Source organism: Arachis ipaensis, chromosome B5 (genome assembly GCF_059453495.1).
Source record: "Arachis ipaensis isolate K30076 ecotype BB chromosome B5, ASM5945349v1, whole genome shotgun sequence".
Lineage (NCBI taxonomy): Eukaryota > Viridiplantae > Streptophyta > Magnoliopsida > Fabales > Fabaceae > Arachis > Arachis ipaensis.
In genome coordinates this window covers 60,945,644-60,964,460 of record NC_142440.1, presented here as the reverse complement: position 1 = coordinate 60,964,460, position 18,817 = coordinate 60,945,644, and the positions used below count along the sequence as shown (strand labels likewise).

General features: G+C 35.6%; 1 protein-coding gene and 1 non-coding gene across 2 annotated transcripts in view; one reads left to right on the top strand and one right to left on the bottom strand.

Annotated features, from left to right (window-relative positions):
• The first annotated feature begins 924 nt into the window (after positions 1 to 924).
• On the top strand, positions 925 to 1,032 carry LOC148564373 (small nucleolar RNA R71). The gene has a single exon (XR_015884395.1). It is a non-coding gene; the product is annotated as a small nucleolar RNA R71 (small nucleolar RNA).
• A 3,343-nt stretch (positions 1,033 to 4,375) lies between these two features.
• LOC107643621 (uncharacterized) overlaps positions 4,376 to 18,817 on the bottom strand; it is an 85,076-nt gene continuing 70,634 nt past the window's right edge. Inside the window, exon 6 of the mRNA XM_088488939.1 lies at positions 4,376 to 4,847. Within this exon, the coding sequence (XP_088345065.1) occupies positions 4,833 to 4,847 (15 nt within the window). The 3' untranslated portion in view covers positions 4,376 to 4,832. The remainder of the gene's footprint in view (positions 4,848 to 18,817) is intronic.

Below are 18,817 nucleotides of genomic sequence, written 5' to 3'. Positions count from 1 at the left end.
ATGGTAGAAGTAAATTCAATGGAATATCAATGGTCTCTGTATAAGCCTCAGATTTCCATGGTTCCTCATTAGCGAACTCCATGGAGGCCAGTGGACGTCCATTGAGGTCTTCCTTAGTGGAGATCACTGCCTCTTCCTCCTCTCCAGGTTCGGCCGTGTGGGTTATGGTGATGGCCTTGCACTCTCCTTTTGGATTCTCTTCTGTATTGCTTGGAAGAGTACTGGGAGGGAGTTCAGTAACTTTCTTACTCAGCTGACCCACTTGTGCCTCCAAATTTCTAATAGAAGACCTTGTTTCAGTCATGAAACTTTGAGTGGTTTTGATTAGATCAGAGACTACAGTTGCTAATTAGAGTGGCTCTGCTTAGAATTCTCTGTCTGTTGCTGAGAAGATGATGGAAAGGGCTTGCTATTGCTAAACCTATTTCTTCCACCATTATTGTTGTTGAAGCCTTGTTGAGGCCTCTGTTGATCCTTCCATGAGAGGTTTGGATGATTTCTCCATGAAGGATTATAGGTGTTTCCATAGGGTTCTCCCATGTAATTCACCTCTTCCATTGCTGGGTTCTCAGGATCATAAGCTTCTTTTTCAGATGAAGCTTCTTTAGTACTGACTGTTGCTGCTTGCATTCCAGACAGAATTTGAGAAATCATATTGACTTGTTGAGTCAATATTTTGTTCTGAGCAAATATGGTATTCAGAGTATCAATTTCAAGAACTCCTTTCTTTTGACTTGTCCCATTATTCATAGGATTCCTTTCAGAAGTGTACATGAATTGGTTATTTGCAACCATTTCAATGAGTTCTTGAGCCTCTGCAGGCGTCTTCTTTAGATGAAGAGATCCTCCAGCAGAGCTGTCCAATGACATCTTGGACAGTTCAGATAGACCATCATAGAAGATACCTATGATGCTCCATTCTGAAAGCATGTCAGAAGGACACCTTCTGATCAATTGCTTGTATCTTTCCCAAGCTTCATAGAGGGATTCACCTTCCTTCTGTCTGAAGGTTTGGACCTCCACTCTAAGCTTGCTCAATTTTGAGGTGGAAAGAACTTTGCTAGGAAGGCATTAACTAGCTTTTCCCAAGAGTTCAGGCTTTCTTTAGATTGTGAATCCAACCATGTTCTAGCTCTGTCTCTTACAGCAAAGGGAAAAAGCATAAGTCTATAGACCTCGGGATCAACCCCATTGGTCTTGACAGTGTCATAGATTTGCAAGAATTCAGCTAAGAACTGATGAGGATCTTCCAATGGAAGTCCATGAAACTTGCAATTCTATTACATCAGAGAAACTAATTGAGGCTTAAGCTCAAAGTTGTTTTCTCCAATGGCAGGGATTGAGATGCTTCTCCCATAGAAGTCGGGAGTAGGTGCAGTAAAGTCACCAAGCACCTTCCTTGCATTGTTGGTATTGTTGTTGTTTTCGACTACCATGTCTTCTTCTTGTTTGAGAAGTTCTGTTAGGTCCTCTATAGAGAGTTGTACTTTGGCTTCTCTTAGCTTTCTCTTCAAGGTCCTTTCAGGTTCAGGATCAGCTTCAACAAGAATACCCTTGTTCTTGCTCCTGCTCATATGAAAAGAGAGAAGAAGAAAATATGGAATCCTCTATGTCACAGTATAGAGATTCCTTGAGGTGTCAGAGGTAAAGAAGAATAGAAGGAGAAGGTAGAGAAGAAAGAATTCGAACTTATCAAGAGGGATAGAGTTCGAATTGTACATTGAGGAGGAGTGTTAGTCCATAAATAGAAGGATGTGGGAAGAGCGGAAGAATTTTCGAAAATAAAGTAAAAAGATTTTGAAATAATTAAAAAAATTTTTGAAAATTTGATTGATGATTTTCGAAAAATAAGATTGGGAAAGAAATAAAGTGATTTTTGAAAAAGATTTTGAAATTAGAAATAAAAATATATGATTGGAAATTAATTTTGAAAAAGATGTGATTGAAAAGATATGATTGAGAAGATATGATTGAGAATCAAATTTAAAAGAAGAAATTTTTTAAAATTAAAGTTGATTACTTGACTAACAAGAAATTGGAAGATATGATTCTAGAATTAAAACTTTTGATCCTTTCTTAATAGGCAAGTAATAACTTGAAAATTTTGAATTAAATTATTAATTGTAGCAAGGATTTTTGAAAATAATAATAAATAAAAAAATGAAAAGAAATTGATTTTGAAAAGATATGATTGAAAAGATATGATAAAAAAAATATTTGATTTTAAAAAATTAAGAAAATTTGAAAAATATTTGAATTAAAAACAAAATCTTCCCTCTAGTGTCCTTCTGGCATTAAATGCCCAGAATGGCATCCATTCTGGTATTTAACGCCGAAAATGCTACCTTTTTGGGCGTTTAACGCCCAGCCAGGTACCCTGGCTGGCGTTTAAACGCCAGTTTTCCTTCTTCACTAGGCGTTTTGAACGCCCAGCTTTTACTGTGTAATTTCTCTGCTGAATGTTCTGAATCTTCAATTCTCTATGTTATTGACTTGAAAAGATACAATTTTAAAATTTTTTTTGAATTTTTAAATGATGAGAAACAATAATAAAAAGAATGCAACTAAGATCAAATAAACAATGCATGCAAGACACCAAACTTAGAAGTTTGTATACTAAGGACTATAACAATTTAAAAATGCATGTAAGAAATAACAAAAGACACAAAGTAAGAGAAATTAAAGATCAGAGCAATGAAATCATCAAGAACAGCTTGAAGATCAATGAAGAACATAATGCATATATTCGAAAAATACAAGAAGAATAAAGGCATGCAATTGACACCAAACTTGAAAATTGATACTAGACTCAAACAAGAAACATAAAATATTTTTGATTTTTATGGTTTTAAAATTTTTTTTGTGATTTTTCGAAAATTATATGGAAAGGAAAATAAAGGGATTCAAAAATTTTAATGAGAATTCTAGGAATCATTGCAATGTTAGTCTAAAACTCCGGTCCAGGAATTAGACATGGCTTACTAGCCAGCCAAGCTTTCAGTGAAAGCTTCGGTCCAAAACACTAGACATGGCCAATGGCCAGCCAAGCTTTAGCAGATCATTACTCACAACAGCAAAATTGATAGAAATCAACAAGCTCTTGTGATGATAAGTTGAAACCTCGGTCCAATAAGATTAGACATGGCTTCACAGCCAGCCAGACTTCAACAGATCATCATGAAACTCTAGAATTCATTCTTAAAAACTCTGAAGAACAACATAGAAAATTTTTTGTATTTTTAAAAAATTTTTTTTCGAAAATAAAAAGTAAAATTACCTAATCTAAGCAAAAAGATGAAGCGTCAGTTGTCCAAACTCGAACAATCCCCGGCAACGGCGCCAAAAACTTGGTGCACGAAATTGTGATCATCAACAATGGCGCCAAAGACTGGAGCTCTCAAACGTGAATCACACATTGTCACAATTCCCCACAACTAACCAGCAAGTGCACTGGGTCGTCCAAGTAATACCTTACGTGAGTAAGGGTCGATCCCACGGAGACTGTCGGCTTGAAGCAAGCTATGGTCATCTTGTAAATCTCAGTCAGGCGAATTCAAATGGTTATGGAGGATTGATAATTAAAAGATGAATAAAACATAAAATAAGATAGAGATACTTATGTAATTCATTGGTAGGAATTTTAGATAAGCGTATGAAGATGCTTTGTTCCTCTTGAACCTCTGCTTTCCTATTGCCTTCATCCAATCATTCATACTCCCTTCCATAGCAAGCTTTATGTTGGGCATCACCATTTTTAATGGCTACTTCCCGTCCTCTCAGTGAAAATGTTACAAATGCGCTGTCACCGCACGGCTAATCATCTGTCGGTTCTCGATCATGTTGGAATAGGATCCATTGATCCTTTTGCGTCTGTCACACGCCCAACAATCGCGAGTTTGAAGCTCGTCACAGTCATCCCTTCCCAGATCCTACTCGGAATACCACAGATAAGGTTTAGACTTTCCGGATCTCAAGAATGACCGCCAATAATTCTAGCCTATACCACGAAGGTTCCAATCTTAGATTAGAAACCCAAGAGATACGCATTCATGCCATTGCTAGTAGAACAGAGGTGGTTGTCAGGCACATGTTCATAGGTGAGAATGATGATGAGTGTCACGGATCATCACATTCATCAAGTTGAAGAACGAATGAATATGTTAGAGAAGAAGCAGGCGTGAATTGAATAGAAGAACAATAGTAATTGTATTAATTCATGAAGAACAGCAGAGCTCCACACCTTAATCTATGGTGTGTAGAAACTCCACTGTTGAAAATACATAAGAACAAAAGGTCCAGGCATGGCCGTGAGGCCAGCCCCCAAACGTGAAAAGGTCTATCAAAGTATGATCGAAGTATAAACCTCTATATCTACATACAATAGAAAAAGGTCCTATTTATAGAAAACTAGTAGCCTAGGGTTACAGAAATAAGTAATTATTGCAGAAATCTTCTTCTGGGCCCACTTGGTGTGTGCTTGGGCTGAGCATTGAATCTTTCATGTGTAGAGACTTTTCTTGGAGTTAAACGCCAGCTTTTATGCCAGTTTGGGCGTTTAACTCCAGCTTTTATGCCAGTTCTGGCGTTTTGACGCCAGAATTTCTATGCTGAATTTGAACGCCGGTTTGGGCCATCAAATCTTGGGCAAAGTATGGACTATTATATATTTCTGGAAAGCCCAGGATGTCTACTTTCTAACGCAATTAAGAGCGCCTCAATTGGGCTTCTTTAGCTTCAAAAAATCCACTTCGAGTGCAGGGAGGTCAGAATCCAACAGCATCTGCAGTCCTTTTTCAGCCTCTGAATCAGATTTTTGCTCAGGTCCCTCAATTTCAATCAGAAAATACCTGAAATCACAGAAAAACACACAAACTCATAGTAAAGTCCAGAAATGTGATTTTTATTTAAAAACTAATAAAAATATAATAAAAACTAATTAAAATATACTAAAAACATACTAAAAATAATGCCAAAAAGCGTATAAATTATCCGCTCATCACGCTGCCACTAACGCCACATTTCCTTGCCTTGCCCAGGTTAGCACTGGCATTAGTGGCACTAACATTGCCACTAACGTCACCTTGTCCTCTGCTTCTTCTCTTCTCTGCTTCACCTTTTAAGCTCCTTTCTTCTTTCATGCTTATTTTGTGCTTTTTACTTCTCTTTTTCTACAAATTAAACCAAATCAAAGAATTGAAAATAATCTATGATTTAAGCACAAAATTACTCAATAATTAAGCATGATTAATTAACTTTTTGTATGAAAAATCATAGAAAAACATGATATGATGCACAGTCCTTAGTTGTATGCATGGATTATATGAATCTCATTTTTCGTCTGTATTTAGACCAGTTTTTGGTAGTATTCATAAATGATATCCTCATCTATTCCAAGATGGAGGAAGAACATCTTAGGATTGTATTACAGATATTGAGGGCGCAAAAGCTGTTCACAAAGTTGTCAAAATGTGAATTTTGGGCAAAGAAAGTGACATTTCTGGGGCATGTTATAACACAAGGTGGAATATTAGTAGATCCCTCGAAGGTTGAAGTAGTGGTACAATGGAAACAACCTTCGATTGTTACAGGAGTCTGGAGCTTTCTTGGATTGGCTGGATACTACCAGAGGTTCATTAAGGAATTTTCACAGATAGCACTACTTTTGACATGTCTTACCAGAAAAGAAGTTCTGTTTGTATCAATGGCTGAATATGAAAGTAGTTTTGACACCTTGAAGGAAAAGTTAACTATAGCGCTGATGTTAGCGGCTACCAGACCCATAAGAACCTTTTGAGGTATACCGTGATGCTTCCTTTGAAGGATTAGGATGTGTACTAATGTAGAGCAAGAATGTTGTAATCTATAACTTGTGACAATTAAGGCCCCACAAGAGGAACTTGTAACATCCCATATTTTTGAAACTTTAATTATTATCAATTTATTTTATGTTATGATTTATTTATTAAATCAAACTCATTATTTTTTTATATTATTTTATTAAAAGTAATTAAATTAATTTTATAACTATTTGAGTTTAATTAAATTCAGATTCTTATATATATTTTTTATTATGATGAAATATTTTATATAATTGAAATTATAATTTTAGTAATTTATAAGTAATAAAATATATATATTTTTAATTTGAGTAAATGTCATTTATATTAGTAACTCATATATATTTAACCCTATATATATATAATATATATATATTTAACCCTATATATATATATATATATATATATATATATATATATATATATATAATTACTTGTGTTTTAATATATTCAGTTTCCATAATTATTCATTTTAGATATTTATAACTTGAACCACTGACTCAACAGTTCTAGAACTTGACATCAAGCCAATATTTATGTTTAATCATCTAATGTCTTTATTCTTTGAATGGTTCCATTCACCTAGTCGTAACCTGTGAAGTTTAGGCTGGCTAGGGTACAGAAATTAAAACCAGTTTGACAACAGTATTTTTTCCTATCTCTCTCAAAATATACATAAAAGCCTCTATAGGCAAGTTCCAAAAAAATTGCATAAATAGTGTAAGTTTGTCAAAATAAGAATGGAGAGATATTTAAGCAAGATAAATACGAAAATCCAAAGAGCTTCGTCATCTCTCAGATAAAGCACAGCTCACTGTTGAGCACTTGGACATGCATCTGAAAAACAAAAAATATATACGGAACGAGAACCCCAAACCTATGGGATCCCAGTACAGTAAAAGTTCCAAATAAAATATAATGCACTATATAAGAACTCACGAAGAATCTTAACTTCACACCTCATCATATCCATCTTATTATCCTCCTTACTCCATAACTTTGCAACTATCTTAAGGGATTTCTATGTCTAAGTCAACAATTCTCGCCTTTCTTCAATTCTCCAATCAAATAGCATCATAACCAGAACAAACACCAACCCTCAGCATCAACCAACACTAGCATGAGGGACCTCTCAATTGTACAAATACAAGCAATGCAATCAAGTAATACACAAATATATTCAAGTAAAACAAGTAGCATATAATCATGTAATATGTACAATTAGGCAAACCTGACAATTAAACAAACCCAAACATATTAAAACATATGCAAATGATGTATGCCTGCCCTATGGCCAATCATATCATCCGTCGGTTATATAGCCAAACCCGACACATCTGGTAGCTAACCCGGACATTGTCCTCTCTACTGTTTACTAGCTATATTGTATAGCCTCGTAGCGAGAATGTCCTGTACACCTCGCAGATAGAGGGAAGCTCGCAGGGTTGAGTACCTTGTACACCTTGCAGAGTTAAGTGCTCTGTACACCTCACAGAGGTGAGTGCTCTGTACACCTCGTAGGCAGAACAGCCTGTATTTCTCCTAGGGTTAGTACTCTGTCATATGATCATATAACCATCCATAATTTCACCATCATTTTTATTATCTCACAGGAAGGACAGCCTGTATCTCTCACAGGGTGAGTGCCCTGTACACCTCGCAAGCATAAAAACCTGTGTCTCTTTTTGTAACCACAATAACTAAGGGGGAATCCTCAACCCCAACTCGTCCATCAATTTCAAATCATTGTCAATCATTACCATTTTCTCATCTCAATCTATTCTCACTCTCAAGTCTCAACATTCCAGGGATATTGTGTTCGGCACACTATCGTTCCAAGGATATAGTGCCTGGCACACTTTCTTTCAGTAACCAACAAGTTCATCATTCCTCTCCAAGTTCTCAACTCATAAATTCTCATTCTTAGATTCTCTATCCTCTAATTCATCGGCTCATCCTTAGTCTCCTTTTGCACGTTTAGAGAGTGTTGTGTATCAGGCTCTTTTATCTTTACTGAGGCGTGTGTTGGTGCACTCCCAGTCTCCTTTTGAGCCTCTTCCTCTTTCAAATCCTCCGCAATATGTTCCTCCTTAGGTTCGGCCTCTTTTCCCATAATGAGGGCCTTGCACTCTTTCCTTAGATTTACCTCTGTGTTTCTTGGAAGAGTGTTGGGAGGCCTCTCAGTTATCCTGCTGCTCAACTGACTGACTTGTATCTCCAAGTTCCGAATTGAGAACCGAGTCTCTTGTATAAAGCTATGAGTGGTCTTGGAGAGGTTAGAAACTATCGTGGCTAAGTCAGAGAGGCTTTGCTTAGGCGTCTCCATCTGCTACTGAGAGGGTTGGAACTATCTGTTGTTGAACCTATTTTGATTGGTTCCACCCTGATTGTTGTTGAAGCTTGATGATCAGAATTATTATTGATCTAGAATTTTACAAAATAGAATCTCTTCATTGGAAGTATAGCCCAAATCAACAACTAACTCCCAACATCAAAGTTTAATTTTTCAAATACAAATTAACTGAGAGTAATTCAACCTTGGGTCGTTCTCCCTAGGAATGCAATTGAGATGTCACTTTCTTAGTTGTAAGGAAAATGGGTTTTGAAATCAAGGAAGTAAAGACTAAAAGAACTAAGATATAAAAGAACTAGTAAATTATCAAAAAGGAAATTAATGCAAGTAAAAAGGAAGTAAGGTCAAACTCAGTGAAAATGCTAAAATGAATAAAAGAGCCTTTACTTGGGAATGAGAATTAAGGAATCCTATCATCTTCATAACCACAACTATGGCAACTATGATGAGTCAATCTCGCTTCGTCAATCCCTAACATCGAGGAGTAAGTCAAGCAAGCATAATTGACCTTAATCCATAAGTCCTAGCTAACTTGCTAATTTCTTAGTAAAAAGCTAGCGTTAATGGAAACAAGAATCAACTAACTACCCAAGAATTACCACTAAATGTCAGACATTATGACTCTAGTATCCTAGAAACTCATTTTCCAAGCCAAGGTGTGAAAATCTACTCAAAATTACCAAGTGGCATTTTCACAAACACTTGGTGGGCATAAAACCAAAACATAGGAAATTGCAAAGGAAATAAAAACTATAACCAACTATTCATAATATCAACAATAAACATTCAATCAAGCAAATATAAACCATAAAACACTAAATTCATCAACCAAAATTTCAAGAAACCAAAATTGCAAATATTAACAAGTAACTTGAACCATAAGACAATAAAAGTAAAGGGAATGTAATTAAAAGGAAATTAAGGAGTACTTACAAAAGAGTTGAGCAACCCAAGATGAAAACTTGAAACTATAAAATGCTACAATGAAAACTATATAAACCCTAAGAGAGCATTCTAACTACACTACTCCTACTCCTAATTTATGTTTTAAAACTATATAAGTCCTAATAAAACCTAATGCCTTGATAAAGAATGAAGTCCCCTTCATATAGCATCTAAAATCAGCTTCAGCACACTCAAAACTGGGCCAAGAGGCCCCCAAAATCGTGGGTCACGTGCTTCATTAATGAAGTCACGCGCTGAGACCTGTGCGTACGCACACTTGCTGATTTTTTTTCTGTGCGTACGCACAGAGCTGTGCGTGGGCACAGGTGCTGATTTTGACCCTTGTGTGTAGGCACAGAAGGTGTGCGTGGGCACACTCTAAAATTTTTTTTCCTTTGTTTTCTTCATGTTTTTTGCCAGTTGCATGCTTCTCTTCCACTTTTATCAAAGCATTCCTACCCATTACACCTAAAATTACTCATAAAAAACATCAAGGCATCGAATGACATGAAAGTAGAATAAAATTGATTAAAATAAGCACAAAATAGCATGTTTTCACAATTGGACAATATTTAGAGAAAAACACAAAAGTATGCTATTTAAGTGAATAAATGCGGGTTTATGTGATGAAATCTACTCAAATCATTCCAAAATTTATTGTCAAATATGGACTTATCAATTGCCCCACACTTAAACAATAGCATGTCCTCATGCTAAACACAAACAAGGAGAATGATCAAAGGGTGACAACTTATTGAATGCAACTGTCTATATGCATTCAAGTATATTATATACTATCTATATCTGTCTATACTATAGTATTCTATGGAATTGGTGAAAATAAATAATCAAATTTCCAAGCAAGTATATGAACATATAGGGCTTAGCAAAGAAGTAATTCAATGCAATCAAAATCCAAAGAATTGATTCAACTCATCAAAATGAATCAACTTGCAAGAATACATGATAAGAGAGGTGTGAAAACATAGAATTGAGTGATCGAACCCTCACTAGGTGTGTATACGCTCTCATCGCTTGGTGTTTAGGGTTTAATCACTCAATCCTCCTCTAATCATGCTTTCAAGGATTTGCTTTTCATCTAACAATCAACAAATATATGATGCATGAATGCAATTATCATGAGGACTTCATCGGGTTGTAATGGGGTTGGGATTAAGGTGGGATAGATATGGCTAAGTGGACTAAGGAATTGGATCTTTGATTAGCTCAAGTCTCTCACTCAACCTATATCAACCAAATCACTAAAATATGCAACCTAACTTCCCATAATCACACTTTTTATACACATTCATGCATCTTCTTCATCCAAATTCACATATGCATTTCTTATTCATTTTTTTATTTCTTCTTTTTTTTTCTTTGGGATAACTTTTGTTCCCGTTTTATTACTATTTTTTTCCCATTTCATTCATTTTTTTCTATTTCTTTTTCTTTTACTATGACAAATGCATATGGTTAAAGCAAATTGATACATGAATGTGCACCCATTTTCCAAAATTTTCAATGAATATCCAAAATAAAATTTTTTTTCTACCAATGCTTCCCAAAATTTCCCCACACTTAAATGACATACACACCTCAACTTAAGCTAATCAAATATGAAATTCAAGGTGATTCATGGTTTTACGCTTAAGGTTTTGATGTTGTTACAATTAGAATAAAGGGGATTAGAAAGCTCAAAATTGGCTTATAAAGGTAGATGTAAGGGTTAGGCTATATGGGTGAGTAAGCTTAGCTTCAAAAATGACCTCAATCATGCTAAATGCATTCAAAACATAAAACATCGAAAATAAGGAATCAAGCAAATCTAAGATCACAATCATAGAAGGAGCATAGCACACGAGAAAAAAGTAATGGTTAAAATATGCAACAACACAATATAAGAACAAAAACTCACAAGGTATTTTGTTCTATCTCTCTTCTATATTCTACAAAAATCATTCAAGCAAGTTTAAAAAATAATTTTCCAAATCAATTCAACAGAATGCCCTAAAATTAAAATTCTTGGAAATCTTTGTTGTTTTTCACCAAAATTATTTCCTATATGTATCTGTGAAGTGATGGATGCAAATTTTAAAATTTCCCTAGTTCTATTCCTAATTTTCAACATCTAAAAACTAACGTGAACAATTAGCACAAAATTGAACTAGGCACTATGCTATTCACATCATCCAATCACAACTTCTATCTATAAAATATATACCATGCAAAAATGCAAATGCAATATATATATATATATCAACTAAAGTAAAGCTGTAATAATTAAAAATACTAACAAATATCTACAAGAAACATAATAGAAAAAAACAAAAATGAAGTGCAAAGTGTTCGGAAGAGAAAATTTACGTCCCCAAAAATGGCGAATCTTCCCCCACACTTAACCGTTGCACGATCCTCCATGCACGAACACAATCCGGGGAGAATGGCTCTAAAGTTCCTCCAACTTCAGCAGGCAGATGCGGGGGCTCGGGTTGCATAGAATTTGCCAAGTTCAATGCCTTCTTGGCATCTCCCTCTTTGGCGTCCTCCTCCTCTACCAGCTCCTTGCCTTTACGACTCATCCTTAAAAAGAATGAATAGAGCATAATTAAGAATCAAAAGGCAAGTAGCACAAAATGGTAAAGGATGAAGCAATTACAATGTATACTTGGAGCCAATAGAAAACAAATAAGTATTTAATTGAGGAAGGTTGTATAGTGGTGTGGCATGATAAAAATGAGCCATGTGTGTATTCCAATTATGCTCGCGATTGGAACACACACAACGGCCGGTTAAAAAGGCATCCACACAGTCAAAATTTAAGCATGAGTTCCGCAATTAAATGACGTAAGATGCAAGCAAGGGATGAGCATCAACTAAGGATAAGCAACTTAGACAATTATAACAAGAGTGAATTGAATTTAGGAAATATTGGCATTGAAGATGTGCAAGTGAAAGCACAAGATAAATAAAAGTTAGCGCTACTTATTCATCCATAGGAATAATGAAATAATCACATGTATAAGGTGCTTATTACAAAAAGTGACAAGTCTTGATAAGAATCAAGTCAAGTCAACTCAAACAAATGCAAAGCATTAACAAGAAACAAGGACCTTGTGATGTGATTATATTGGTTTGAAAACCATGATGAATAAGAAATTCAATTCAATTCACTAAACTCAATATGCACGTGTTTCAAATTTCACCAAACAAGAAATTAAATGTCAATTTTCATATCAATTTGGTGTTAGCAACTCAAAGCAACAACAAGTACATTATTAAAAATTCCAATCCAAAATAACATCATAATCATTCAAAAGTGCACAATTCTTAATTAGAATGCCAAACAAGGATATAGTCTAACACATATGGTAGCTACAACACATGCATTAAACAAAAAGTTCATCCAGGCATTATGTCAAACACATGGTATGGTGCACAAATTCAACAATTTCAAGCTAAAAATTTAAGCATCAACAACCCATAAATCAGAAATTGAACACTTGCAATTCAACAACAACTAATTAAGCAAAACATAAGCTAGATTACTAAAGTTAAATAAAGAAAACAAAAATTAAACAAGCAAATAAACAAAATAAAGAAGAGTAAAAAGAGAATAAGAAGAAGATGATGAAAGAAGAAGAAAGAAGAGGAAAAAAGAGGAAGAAGAGTAGTGGCGGTGGCTGAATGGCACCGACGGCAGTGGTGGTCGCCGGAAGAAGGGATGGGTGGGGTTGGGTGGAGAATTAGCAAAGAAGAAACGATTGGGTGGGGGTGGGTAAGGCGCAACAGGGCACCCTTCCTGATTAACGCCCAGAACGCAACCTGTGCATACGTAAAAGGACGTGTGCGTGCGCACAAAAGGGAAAAACAAAGGGGATGCGAACGCACAGGGTGCACGAGCGCTTCTGGCAGGAAGGGTGTTACTATGTGTGTGTACGCAAAAAGTTGTGTGCACGCATAAAAGACTTTTTCTTTTTTTCTTTAAAGAGCGCAAAAAGAGCATGTGTGCATACGCACAAAAGTCAAAATCTGGGGATTGTGTGCGTGGGCACAGGTGTGTGCACACGCACACTGCCCTGTTACTGCAAACTTTTTAATGACTCTAAGGCACCAACATGACTTCCAAAACAGTTTTTTTAAGCCCCAAATATATTAAAACCCCAAAAACATATTATTCCACTAAGATTACCTAATAAACACCAAAATACAAATAAATTAAGCCTGGAATTCAATCAAACTAAACTAACCAAAGAGACAAAATTCAACAAGCAAAAGTTAAAAGAAGAGAAAGGTTGAAAGATATTACCATGGTGGGGTGTTTTCCACCTAACAGTTTGGTTTAAAGTCCTTAAGTTGGACTTTTTAAGGGAAGCTTATGTCATGGTGGCTTATGCTTCCACTCATCCTTGATTCGCCACCCATGTTTGCTCTTCACAGCTCATCTGGGATCCCAAATTCTAGTTTTCCAGTCATCCTCTTGTTGATTCTTGCTCTTGCTCTTGGATGGACAACCTCTCCAATCACCTTTGAAGCACCTTATTATTCCTTGGAATCCTCCTGATCGGACGTTCCACCACTTATACCTTGAACTCCTTTGGCAAGCAACACCCATGTTTTCATTGTTGAGCACTCCAAGAAGCACCTTAAGTTGGTGATCCGTCTCCAAGTTAGCTGATGAGTGGATATTTTATACGCTTTTTGACATCATTTTCATATAGTTTTTAGTAGTATTTATTTAGTTTTTTTAAGTTTTTATAGGTTTTAGTGTTAAAATCATATTCTTGGATTCTACTATGAGTTTTTGTATTTTTGGATAATTTCAGGTATTTTCTGGCTGAAGTTGAGGAGCTGGAGCAGAAGTCTAATTCAGAGACAGAGAAAGCACTGTAAATGCTGTCCAAATCTGACCTGCCTGCATTCGGAAGAGCCATTCTGAAGCTACAGAAGTCCAAATGGAGCGCTCTCAATTACTGTGGAAAGCTGAGTTCCAGAAATATATAATAGTCTATATTTTACTTCTTAAAAGGCCCAAAACTGGCGTCCAACGCTAGCTTCCTGCCCCCTTCCAGGCGTCCAGCGCCCAAAGAGTAGAGCCCAGCGTCCAAAGGCCCAGAAAGGACCCCTAGCTGGCATTCCATGCCTAAGGAGCCTCAAAGCACATGGATCTCATCCAAACTCAGTCCAAATACTCGCCAAGTGGGTCCCAGAAGTAGATTTTAGCATTAATTAGACTGTTTTACCCTACTTGTCATTTATTTAAAGGTTTAGATTCATGTAACTTAAAGAAATTTTACAGAATAATTCCTGAGGTCTTCGGACCTTCTTTAACCTTCCTCCACCTCTTGAAGGGAGGTCTACCATTATCTTCATATTTGTGTTTTTATTTCAGTATGAGTTTCTAAACCTCCTAGGTTGATGGGAGGAGCCCTGCTGAGTCCTATGAATTAATAAAAATACTATTTCTTCTTCTTCGATCCGTGTTTGATCTATCTCTAAGATGTATATCCCGATCTTCATCGTGATAAACAGGACGATTTGACAAATTGGCTCTGTTCATCACATTAAGACGAAAGTGCCTGACAAACACCCGCATCTACTTGGGTTCGTGTGAATACTCGGCCGGAAAGCACGAGCCAACAGCTATGGATTTACATCTCTCAGACGGTTAATCTACGATTTCATTGGGGACTTCTCGAGACACCAGTTCAGCCGATCTCCGGGGAGATTAAGGTCTCCGTGGTATAGGATAGATCCAAGAAGCAACATTCTCTGATCTGAAAGATTCTTCCTTGTCTGTGGAGTTTTGAGTAGGATCACCAAGAGACTGGATTGCTATATTCTTCACCCTCCATTGGATTGAATACCAAGGGCCCTGGCGTTCATTCTATAGCAGAAGAGATTAAGGACCATTGGCGTGGCTTTGATCACTTACAGCCTGGCATAGAAGAAGATTATTCACAAGCAAAGAAGATAGTAGTACCAGAGTTACTTCAGAAAGACAAAGCAACTCCGATTCCCAACTCTATTCTATTCCCGGAAACACTTGGTTTTACATGTACAACTTATGAATAATTCCCTCTTATCCAACTTCTGATTCCGCGTGACTAAGACCTGCAAGACAACCATAAGCTTGATTCAAGCCACAATCTTTGTGGGATCGACCTTGACTCGCTCAGGTATTACTTGGACGACCCAATGCACTTGCTTGTACTACTGCTGTTGTAAGAAATACTGTGGGTTTTGCGTACACGCGCACCAAGTTTTTGGCACCGTTACCGGGAATTGTTGAGTTTGGACAAACTGCTGGATTGTTTTGCTCCCTAGATCAGGAAATTTTTATTTTTTAGTTCTTTAACTTTTCGTTTCCTTCTTCTTATTTTTTTGAAAAGTTCTAAAAACTTTTTTAGAAATATTTTTCTTTTCTTTGTTTAATTTTTGTGTTCTTGGTTTGAATCTTTGAGTCTTTAATTTTTATTTTCTTCTTCTTCAAATTTTCGAAAATTCTAAAAAGTTTTTCAAAAATATTTTTCTTTTCTTTTTTTTAATCCTTGCATTTTTTTAATGTGTCTATTTTCTTGGTAATTTGTCATTCCTAATGGAGTCTTGAGTTCTTGAATCTTTTAATTTTGCTCTTGTTAAAAATTTTCGTGCTCTTTGAGTCCTTCTTTCAAAATTTTTTCAAAAATATTTTTTCTTTGTTTAAATCTTGTGTCAAGTCTTTAAGTTTGGTGTTTTCTTTTTATTTTTCTTGCAATTTTCGAAAATTTGGTCTTGGTTTTCTAAAAATTTGAAGTTTAGTGTTCTTTTTATGTTTTTGAGTTCTTTGAGTCTTTAAATTTTTGTTCTTTGTGTTCTTGTGAGTCTTCAAGGTGTTCTTGAGTCTTGCATGTGTTTTGATCTTAAAATTTTTAAGTTTGGTATCCCTTGGTGTTTCCCTCCAAATTTTCAAAAATAAAGGGGCTCTAGATCTAAAATTTTAAATCTTTTGTCTTTTTTGTGTTTTTCTTTTTCATCATAAAATTCAAAACAATAAAAAATATCTTTTCTAACTAATTTTCACCTTAATTTTTCGAAAATATTCACAAAAATTCAGATTTCAATTTTCAAAATTTTATCTTATCTTATCTTAGTTGTCAAGTTTTCAAAAAACAAATTTTTCAAAGATTAAAAATCATATCTTTTGCAAAAAAGTTTATCTTTTTCAAAATCATATCATATCTTTTTCAAAATTTAAAAATCTTATCTTATCTTTTTCAAAATTCAAATTTTAATTTCAAAAATATTTTCTTATCTTATCTTTTATTTTTATTTTTATTTTTTATCTTTCCTTAAATAATATCTTATCTTCTCTCTCATCTTTTTCAAAACCTCCTAACTAACTTTTTCCTCTCAAATTTTTGAAAATATCTCTCCCTTTTCTCTCTCCTATTTTTCAAAACTTCCTAACTAACTCTCCTCTACCTTCATTTTCAAAAACTATAGCTCCTTTTTCTCTCTCTTTTTTTTTTCAAAATCACCTAAGTAATTCTCTTCTCTCTTAATTTTCGAAAATTTCTTCTCCTCTCTCCCTTCTATTTTTCGAAAATTTAACAATTAAATTTTAAATTCTTTTTAAATTAAATAAATTATTTTCAAAAATTAATAAAAATAAAAAATATTTTAATTTACTTTTTCTATTTATACATCTTCTCATCTTATCTCTATTCATTCAACTCTACTTTAATCGACTCTTTGCCTACAATTCTTTATCTTCTTTCCTTTCTTCTTTACATCTCACTTGGAGCTTCTTGCCAATTGGCACATAAAGCTTTCTTGTGATTTCTTTTCCATCTTCACTTTTCTGTTTCTAATTCACTGTACTCCTATTTTTAAGGTAATCTTCTTCTGCTTCTTTTATTTATTTTTATTTTTATTTTTATTTTTATTTTCTATCTTCTTCTTCCCTCTTCACTTCTGACTTTAAAGAGGAGTTTCTTGCCAATTGGCACAAATAACTTTCTTCCTTTCCATCTTTTTATTTTTTCTTGTTTATGACCAAGAACAGGGATAAAGAACCCCTCTTGACTCCTGATCCTGAACCTGAGAAGACTCTGAGGAGGCGTTTACAACTAGCTAAAGCACAACACTCCGGAAGAGACCTTTAAAAAAGTTTTGAAAAAGAAACAGAGGATATGGTCGAACCACAAGAGGAGCCTAGAAAGGTCCTTGGTGACTTCACTATGCCTACCTCTAGCTTTTATGGCAGAAGCATTGCTGTACCTGCCATTGGAGCTAACAATTTTGAGCTTAAGCCTCAGTTAGTCTCTCTTCTGCAGCAGAACTACAAATTCCATGGACTTCTACTGGAAGATCCACATCAGTTCTTAGCAGAATTTTTACAGATCTGTGATACTATAAAGACTAATGGAGTTGATCCTGAAGTCTACAAGCTGATGCTTTTCTCCTTTGCTTTAAGAGATAGGGCTAAGTTTTGGTTGGATGCCCAACCAAGAGAGAATCTTGACTCTTGGAAAAAGCTAGTTAATACTTTTCTGGCTAAGTTCTTTTCTCCTCAAAAGATGAGTAAGATAAGAGTGGAAGTTCAAACCTTCAAACAAAGAGAAGGTGAATCCCTCTATAAAGCTTGGGAAAGATACAAGCAGCTGATCAGGAGATGTCCTCTTGATATGCTCTCAGAGTGGTCCCTCATAGGCGTGTTCTATGATGGCTTGTCTGAGATATCCAGGATTTCCTTGGATAGCTCTGTAGGTGGATCCCTCCACTTAAAGAACACACTTACAGAAGCAAGAGAGCTCATTGAGATGATTGAAAACAACCAATTCATGTACACCTCTGAGAGGAATCCTGTAAATCATAGAACCTCTCAGAAGAAAGAAGTTCATGAAGTTGAGACTCTGAATTCTATCTTGGCGCAGAATAAGATCTTGACCCAACATGTCAACATGATCTCTCAACATCTCACTGCGATGCAAATTGCAGCAGGCAGTAATCAGGAAGCTTCTCTTGAAGAAGAAGCTTATGATCCTGATCAACCCACCATGGAGGAGGTGAATTACATGGGAGAAGCCTATGGAAACACTTATAACCCTTTGATAAATCACTATTTTATGGTTTATCTTGTGCTCAATTGAGTGGTTTTTATCTACTCTTTACCCACTTATTCATACTATTTGCATGGTTTTACATTTGCCTTCCTAATTATGTGCTTTAATTGAAAACATGCTTCTTTGGACTTATAATTTCTAATATTAATCCTCTCTTATCACCATTTGATGCCTTGATATGTGTGTTAAGTGATTTCAGAGATTACAGGGTAGGAATGGCTCAGAGGATGAAAAGGAAGCATGCAAAAGTGGAAGGAATACAAGAAGCTGGAGAAATTGCTAAGCTGTCCAGCCTGACCTCTTCGCACTCAAACGGCTATAACTTTAGCTACAGAGATCCAAATGATGCGGTTCTAGTTGCGTTGGAAAGCTAACTTTTGGGTCTTCGATTTGATATATAATATGTCATAGTTACTCTAATTCTAGGCGACGCAACCGCGTGCTCCATGTGGCCGCGTCGTAGTGACGGAAATTCAGCATGTTTAAATTCGCAACCAGCGAATTCTGGGTTATTTCTGACCCAGTTCTTGGCCCAGAAAACACAAATTAGAGGCTATAAAGTGGGGGAATGCATC